We start from the raw sequence: 9222 nt of genomic DNA, 5'->3' as shown, positions 1-9222 counted from the left end.
CAGCAGCAACATGAAACAGATCAGCAGCAACATGTAACAGATCAGCAACAACATGACACAGATCAGCAGCAACGTGTAACAGATCAGCAGCAACATGAAACAGATCAGCAGCATCATGAAACAGATCAGCAGCAACATGAAACAGATCAGCAGCAACATGATGTGATTTTTCACAGTGATTACCTGGTTAAAGATTCATGAGTCTAACAGCTTCAGACATAAAGAAGAATTTCATGAAATGAGTCAAATATTCTCCAAACTCTGGTGGTGGATTTTAAAAACCTTCTCTTTGACGTTAGCGCTGAGCTCAAGAGGAACTTTGTGTGAAGCTGCGATGGTCAGCAATTAACGACAGGAAGAAAAAACGATCACATGTGGAAGTGAGACAGGTGGAGGTGAGACAGCTGTGCATCACCTGTATAACCATTAATGTTAGACGTCACTTACAGCAGCAGGCTCAGCAGAAAGCTCTGAAACTGTAACCAGTAAAAACGTCCTCCACTGGACCAGCACCTGTAGAAATGTCGTTTTCAGTACATCAGTGGTTTCTGTGGAAAAGAGCCCACGCGACGCGTTTGTGTTTTTACCTGCACTTTGTACACGAGTCTCCTTAGTGTTTGTAATTGGCATCGTTGAACTAGGTCCTTAAATCCCCAAAATATGTTTTCGATGATTCACAGAGCAAAGAAACAATAATAAAAATTAATAAACAGGAGATTTACAAGAGTTGGCATAACGAGAAGTTGTGGAAATGAAATTCAGATCAGTGTTTTTGGCCTCTGACTCCTGAAGCTCTCACTCCAACTAGATGCACATTTATGAATTTATCTTCAGCTCTGAATTCACATGAATAATAAAAGGTCGTGACCTTTAAGCTCAGAGAAGCAGACTTGTATAAAAATGACGACGAGTTCAGATTTATAAATGTTGTGCAGAAGTAATCTGGTTTGTAACTGGTTGTAATGTCTTTCTCTTACTGAAGCCGGGGCTTTTGGAGCCCACCTCCACACTGGTGAGGGTGCCAAAGAGTGCCAGCACCCTTGGCATTGCCATCGAGGGCGGAGCCAACACTCGCCAGCCGCTGCCACGAATCGTCACAATACAGGTGAGTTGGAAAAACGTCGTTCCTCCTGCAGAAACCAGCTCAGATTCTCCACACGGGGCCGTGCGCCCACTCCTCAGGAGTCCACTGAGGCTGCTGCTAATTTTACCGTTGATTACGTTACATCTAGGCCTGTCATAACATTTCACTGGGCGATTAATTGTCTCACAAATTATCGCAATAATCGATAATATTGTTTAAAATTGGACAATAATTAGTAATTATTGTCAAATTTACAAAGAAATGTTGGTTAGTTTTGTGTGTAATGCCTTTTTTGACCACTGGATGGCAGTATACGACTGTTTGAACCGATGGATGGATAGTGAGGGAGTGAGCAACGTGTCTCTTTAAAAAAAATGGGAGGGAGGCCCCTTGACGTGACATGGGCTGCCTCTCTTTGGTTCTCAAAATGGCTGACGCTCTCAGGGGTTTTAGCTCTTTAGCATTTTTCACACAAAGCTTTTAATGAAAACGTCAGTAAACAAGTTCTCAGCTTCTTTTTGCAGAGCAAAACATTTTTCACATCAAGCCACGAGTTTCAACCGTGAATTTTTGAGCTTTGACAAGACGAAGGTTTTTTCCCCGAGGTCGGCCTGTTAGCTTAACTCGTAGCTTAGCTGCTTTTAACGTCCAAAAACGCGATTTTGAACGTTAAAAAGTATTTTAAAGAAAAAAGAGAAAGGGAGGGGTCAGTGAAGAACCGGAGTTGAATCTTTTGTCGTCCAGTGTCTTCAGAAGAAAGAGAGAGACACAAAGAAACAAAGTTGATAAATGAAAACGAGTTGATAATTTTCATTTATCATGCGATTAATTGATTTATTGTTTATCGTGACAGGCCTAGTTACATCAGACGATTGCCAAATTACCCAAAGAAAAATCAAGTGCCGGCTAATGTGGACAGCCCAAGACAACGGTTCTGTTGTTGAAGCTCAGAAATCAAAACGGGAGACTTGTGTCGGACCTGTTACTGACTCGCTCGGGTTACAGGACTGAAGAGTCCGAGGTCTTGAGTAATCCGGACCCTACATGTCCTCTGGCCAACTGCTAACTCGACAGGACAGCGGCTGAATCTCCAGAAACACTGAACTCAAAGGAGGCTGGTCGCTCACACATTCCTGAATATGCAGCGTGACCGACTCAGTGAACCGGATCACTTTACGATCACACATCGAGTCCATGAAGTGAACTGAATTTAGCACTAATGGATCACAAACCAACGGCAGGTGGATCAGTGGCTGCACATCTAGAACTGAATAATGTTTGGTGTCAGTCCAATTCAAGATGGCCGCTGCAGGTGACTTTTAAAAGACACTGTCTATAGTTTTGATCAAAACATTGGTGTGGTAGTAGCTGAGAGTCATCCGCAACACATAGTTTGAGCTTTAACTCGTGACATTGATCAGAACGCCATTTAAAGACTTTATCCAGAACGTCTGCATCTTCTCGGCTTGGACGGTGGCGGGCGCTGTGCGTCTCCTGGGAATGTTTGGCCTTTAATTTAAATCTTCAACTCAGTGATGCAGCTAAACATGGCAGCCATGACCTGTCGGCGTTATCTACTGGGGGTTTTCTAAGTTGGATCCAAACGTTAGAGGCTCAGCCCAAATCGTTTGGTTAGTTTCCTCCGACACTCCGGCGTCTGTGTGTGCGTTTATCTGTTCAGTCGTTTACGTCATCAAAGCCGGCTCGGGGTCGTTTGCAGCCCCGATCATTTTCCAAACGCACAACCCCTGCGAGTTACAATTTTAGGATCAGAGCAGCGATCAGTCCACATCCCCTTCAGATCTGTCTCAGCCTCCCACTCGTCAGACGCTGATTGAAATAAAGGAAGAAGGGAGGAAAAAGAAGCGGTGGCTGATTGCTGAGACGAATAAAAGGTTTGGAAATCAGCACATTCAGAATCAAATAAGCTGCTGGAGGACAGGACAGCACGTGAGTGGAGGATGCAGGAAGGTGAGGTTGTGATGAAAAGACCAGGAGGTTTGCTGCAGTGGACGGATAAATGATTTGGGTGTGGGGGGGTTAGCTCAACAAACAGAAATATTCTGACTTTAGTGTGAGACAAAAAGGCGCCTGCTCTTCAATAAATAGAAAAGCATCAAATTTAAGATGTAAAGAATCCTGTAGGAACATTCTTTAGGTCTCTTGGGGAAAAATCAGCCACGTTTAATTTTTTGTTATTTATTTAAACACAACTGTTCCTGACGAAACCTAAAAATCATCTCTTTACTTTTAGTTTTTTCAAACACTCTCATAACCTCACTGTAACATTACTGCCCTCTGGTGTTCCTGAGGAAAAACACACCACAGGGAAATCCCTTTATAAATGCATTTTTGATCCCGTATTTATCATCAAATAATGCGTCCGCTTCATTGGAGCGGTTCGCAGCCGAGTGTGACGCGGCCCTGATGAGGATCAGTTCCTCCAAATCCGAGACCGTGGTCTTGAGCAGGAGATCAGTAGGCGGCTAGGTGCAGTGTCGGCAGTGAAGCGGGCGCTGTACCGGTCTGTCGTGGTGAAGAGAGAGCCGAGTCAATAGGCGAAGCTCTCAATTTACCGGTCGATCTACGTTCCCACCCTCATCTATTGGGCTGTGACTGAAACAACGAGATCTCGGATACAGGCGGCCGAAATGAGTTTTCTCTGCAACAGTTCTGGCGTTAAATCATCAATCTGATAATTACTAATTGATTTAATCTTTGTCTTTATTTCTGGATTGTTCTTAATGCAGCTGAATCTTAACCATGATGGTGTCTGCAGCTTTAGCAGACTAATTCAAAATAATATATTCTTTAATACAAGTTATTGTCTCAAGAGGGGACCAAGGTGCAGTTTTACTACGATGGTGTTCAAAACCACGAGGGAGTCTTCAGCTGAAACCAAACAACTCATTTAAAGAATATTTATTCAACTCAGTCGAGCCAAGTTACACTTTTTAAATCAGTTTGGGATTACTGCTTCAGTTTTCTTATAATTGTGTTTTTTTATTAAAACCTTTGGCTGTAGGTGGAAAAAGAGCTACATGATACCATCGCTCTGTCCCTGAACAGTAACGTCTTCAGTCTCTGACGGTGATGATGTGAGAACCTCAGAGCTGTTAGGGAGAACAGCTGCAGCAGCTCCGACAGTCAGAACATCAGAGGAAACATAAAGGTGTCATTTTGTTTTGGGCTTTCTGCCGGGCCTCGGCGTCCGGCGAGGGCACACGGTGGCATCGCATCAAAGCAGGTTTCCCCGAACAATGGAGGATCTCTGCAGAGCTGAAAGGAAGCACAACGGAGTCGTTGCAGTCCTCTGCCCTCCATGTCTCCCGTCACTCTCTGTCCGGGTCGCCTCAGTCTCAGCTTCTGACGATGCAGTGAAAACAGCTCTACTGCTGGCCGGCTGGCTGTTAGCAGGTCAGGGCGCTAATGCTAGCATCTTTGCAATGTGGCCACAGGTTGCTCCGGCTCACTTTATTGTCGTCCACCACAGAGCGGAGTGGAAACACAGTCCTTCTGTCCTGTGAGATAAATATCTTGAAAAATAAGTGAAATTCCGACTTACATTTTGGCGTGTTGCTGCATCTAGGTGTTTGTTACAGTTCTCTATTGAAAGTTTGGTTGTTACTTCAAAATCCAAGATGGCCACCACCACATAAACTGGGCATTCCAGTCACTTGAGGAAACTAAGTTTTCTAATTTTTAAATTGCTTAAAAGTATAGTTTTTGTCAACTGATTAAGGTGGCTGAAGATTAATCCATGGAGGTCAAGGCCACCATTAGCCACCCCCTGGCTCTGCCTCTGCGCCTGGTGGTGGACAAAATGTCTCGCTCCACTGGTCAGGATCCATCACTGCACCGTCTCAGACACAAAAATAAAACCTCCCTCTGTTCTTGTCTACAGTTTAACTCTTACATGTTTGAACAGCTTGCATGAAAAACATTTAGGTTTACTTCAGTCACTGTTCAATCCCAGTCCAAGAAAAAACCCACTAATCTCAAGAAGTAAAAACATTCACTATTCAAATCCCTCAGCGACCGGGGACATCGGCGTACCGCTCCAGTTTCAAACGTGATGATGTCATCCTGATGGGTCCCTTGAAGGAATGCCTGTCACCCGCCGCCTCTCCTGTCAGAGTTTAGACTACGATCATGTTCTGTTGTCGGCGCGCTGTTCAAACCTTAAAGGTAACGTCCTGCAGGACGCCGTGTCCATAGCTCACCACCACCTCACCAAGGTTCAGCTCAGTGTCTGTAAAACGTTGTCGGCTGATATCATGTAGCTGTGGAGTCCCTCAGGGTTCGGGTTTACTCTAAAAGGTAATCAGTTGGAGACGTGCAGCCCGACTGAGACGGTTTGGACATGTCCAGAGGAGGGACAGTGTGTATATTGGTTGTAGGATGTTAGAGATGCAGCTGCCAGGAAAAAGACAAAGATGCAGTTAAAGAGGACATGGAGGGAGTTGGACTGAGGACAGAGTGAGACGGAGCCCTTCTTGTCCTCTGGTGTTCAGAGCTGAGCAGAAAGTCGTCCTCAGTTTCTTCCTTCGTTTCAGCAACGCTCTCAGAATGAGTTTCTACAAGCGCCGTCTTGATTTGTAAAGAAACGGAAGAAAAAAGACGACAAATCAGACGGATGTGGACGGAGGACAAATCACTGAGACATTTCTGGGCCCAAAGCTGCTGCAGCGACAGCTGAGAGCTGAAGGATGACATCACTTCCTGCAGCTGTTAAACTTCTCCTCGGAGTTGAGCTGCAGTGTGGAAGCAGGTGAAGTCGTTCACCTGGTGAAGATCCAGGAATTGATTTATCCTCTGAAGAATCGTGTCTGCGTCTCGTGAGCAGATTAATGGAAACGTTTTTATTTTATAATAAAGTGGATCAAAGATCAAAGCCGAGCCAGGAGGTCTCTAATTACATGAGCTGTAAATAACTTGTAGATTATTGTCGCTGGAACTTTAGTCGTTCTTTGTTTGTACAAAAGTTTTGATTTTTTGTCTTATAAAGTCATTATTTTACATATGTGTTTATAAAATATAAATATTGTATATTTATAATATATATTTGTGAAGAGTATAGACTGAAAGTTATTTAGTATTTTTTATTTTCGTCTCCAGTTGTTGGAATCAAAAGGGATTAGCAGATGAATTTATTTTATTTTATAATCTATGGTTGTGTTTTATTATCTGTTAGTTTTTATTTAAATAATTATAGCTTTGTTTTTATTTTATTCTGTTTAATTTATTTGTACATTATTTTAGATAATTTTGTGCATTTATTTTGCTTTATTTTTGTTTTTTACTATTTGTTTTTCTTTGAATTTTTTATCTTTTTTTAGGCGTTTCAAATTTATTAATTATTATTGTGCACTTTGAGCCTCATTTTATTTATTTAAAGTTGTATTTACATTTTTAAATAAAATGTTTATTTTAACTCAGTTTTGAGATTTTACTAATCATTAAGATTATAAAGAAAACAAGATGAAACAGTCACGCTAAAGGGGGCCACCATTGTTTAGGGGTGGCCACTGCCCCCTCTTGGTGGCGCCCCTGCATTCAGTGTTTGGTTCCCGTTTTTGTTTTTTGACCCAGTTTGTGTTTTGAACGTTTCACCTGAAGCTTCTGTCTCTGTCTCACAGAGGGGGGGTTCGGCTCATAACTGCGGCCAGCTGAGGGTGGGCCAGGTCATCCTGGAGGTGAACGGGGTTTCCCTGAGGGGCCACGAGCACAGGGACGCCGCGCGCCTCATCGCCGAGGCCTTCAAGACCAAAGACAGGGACCACGTGGACTTCCTGGTCACCGAGTTCAACGTGGCTCTATAGCTGCGAGCCGGAGGACAGACGAGGACGTTCAGGACCCGGAGGACAAGACGAGGACGTTCAGGACCCGGAGGACAGACGAGGACGTTCAGGACCCGGAGGACAGACGAGGACGTTCAGGACCCGGAGGACAGACGAGGACGTTCAGGACCGCGGGGCGTCTGACGTAAAGGCACAAGTTGTAGACTAAACCACCTCTGAGACCCCCTTCTGTTCCGTGAACCCACCTTTGAACCCGAGTCGTTGGGTTGTCCCTGAACTCTCCGCAGGAATCTTCTCAGCGTCTCACCTCCAGCTCAGACCCGACGGTACGGTGGACATCTTTTGTTTGTTTTACCAGAGCTCGGGCGGCAGCGGCTCGTAGCACCGCCCGACGTGCTCGACTCGGCGAGTTTGGGTTTGTACTGTATGTAAAAAACTGGACTAATGTAGATACACATGGATTTATGCTGCACACAAAGATTCTCCTCTATGAAAACTATTAAAGCTGAACCTGTGACCTCTGTCGTGTCTTCAGTAGACGGCGCCGGGCGGTCCGGTCCGTTCGCCGGAGGAGCGGAGGGAACTCGTAAAATCACATCAGACTCGGAACAACTCACGTAAAGCTTCACTTTTAACGTTTAAATCAAAAAGAGAAAAACATTTGTTCAAATAATTGTTGTTTCATATTTTACTTAACAAAGAGGCTACATATTAAGCTCTAAGTCATCGAACGATGCACTCGAGTCATCGAGGTCAAAGGTTAAACGAGGTCATTGCTTGTGTGCGGTTCTTGTTTAGTGTCATTGAGTCACAAGGACTCGTTTTCAGGAGAGACTTGTTCTAAACAAAACCACAGATGAGGTACAGACAACAATAAACAGCCTTAAAATCAGACTCCAGTTTGTAAATAATGAAAGTTCCTGATGCAGCCGAGTTAGTCGTGGAGTTCCACAGGGCTCAGTGCTAGGACCAGAACTCTTGACCCTATAAAAGTATAAAAAATAATAAATAAATACTGACAGCAGGTCTGCAGTTCATATTCACGCCTTCTGATCCTGGAAACTGGAAGAATCAACGGACTTTTACAGGTTTGTGTTTTCATACATACGAGTTGGAATTACCTGAGTTTGTGTCCACACAGGTGGATTCATTTATATCTCCCAAGAAAGGGGAGCAGTCGTGTAACTGTTAGCAAAATATCCCGTGAACCACTGACGAATGTCTGTTTATATTCAGGTAAACAGTTTTAAAGGTCCGTAACTCTGCAGAACCAGCCTCGTTAGTGGAGAGGCTCTGAGCTAACGGGTTTAATTACAAAAGTCCAACTTTACAGTTTGTAGAGGAACCCCCGGACCCAGGAGGAGCTCCAGGACCTCCTCCTCCAGGACCAGTTAGGACAGAGTCTGCCCCTCTGTGGTTCTCACCTGGACTGAGGTGGACCGCCTGTCCAGGTTCTGAGGTGAGTTTTTCTCGTGGACCGGAGAAGCAGTGAAACATTGATGAGAAGAGCGTTAAGTTGCTCCCGGTGACGACTTTTTAACGCGCTCAGTCATAATTCTATTAAAAAAAAAAATTGTATTTGGGCGGGAAAAAAAGTCCCGTTTTTTTAATGAAAAGATTTTTTTTTAATATTTGACTTTATTTTTCAGGCGCTGCGAGCGACTGCGGGCGGAGCGACACGTCGGGGTTTACAGAACCAAACGCCGTAAAACAGCCGGTTAGTTCAAGTTAACAGCCGAAAGACAAAAATGACTGTTGATGAAAGTGGTTGAAGAAACTTTAATAAACGTAGGGAAGCATCGAGTCGCTGCAGCTGCTTAAATATTACACATAATTAAAATAAATAATTCAGTCCTCAACATAAACAAACTGAAAGATTTTGTTTACTCTGATCAGGGAGAAAATAAACAATAAAAACTCATTTTAACTCCATTTTATTTCAACAAGTTAAAAATAAAAGTCCAAAGTGATTCATCTTTCAAAATAAAACTAATAATTTTCAGCGGCGACACGCTGAACTTTATGGAAACTGAAAGGAGTTAAAGTGAAAAGAAGCCGAACAACATCCAATAATGGTCGATCAGGTCATCTGGGCAGTTGCATTTTTGTGGAAAGACGTTTCGCCCTCTTTCCAGAGGGCTTCATCAAGCCAAACAAAAGCTCAAACAGAACACAAGCTAAAGAGGCAGAGCAGCAGCTAAAAGCTAAAACTGCCACTAATAGTTTCAGCTAGCAGAATGAGCAATAAAGCTAAAATTGATAAACAGATGGCTACAAGCTAAAATGGATTAACCAGTGGCTACAAGCTAAAATTGATAAACTAGTGGCTACAAGCTA

General features: G+C 43.6%; 1 protein-coding gene across 1 annotated transcript in view; it reads left to right on the top strand.

Moving 5' to 3' along the window:
* whrna (whirlin a) overlaps nucleotides 1–7391 on the top strand; it is a 138119-nt gene extending 130728 nt beyond the window's left edge. Inside the window, exons 11-12 of the mRNA XM_037692073.1 lie at nucleotides 983–1105; nucleotides 6724–7391. Coding sequence (XP_037548001.1) covers nucleotides 983–1105; nucleotides 6724–6906 — 306 coding nt within the window. The 3' untranslated portion in view covers nucleotides 6907–7391. The remainder of the gene's footprint in view (nucleotides 1–982; nucleotides 1106–6723) is intronic.
* Nucleotides 7392–9222: the final 1831 nt, after the last annotated feature.

Source organism: Nematolebias whitei, chromosome 18 (assembly GCF_014905685.2).
Source record: "Nematolebias whitei isolate Nwh7 chromosome 18, NemWhi1, whole genome shotgun sequence".
Lineage (NCBI taxonomy): Eukaryota > Metazoa > Chordata > Actinopteri > Cyprinodontiformes > Rivulidae > Nematolebias > Nematolebias whitei.
The sequence above is the reverse complement of the archived record's forward strand: the minus strand, read 5'-3'. Positions and strand labels throughout refer to the sequence as shown.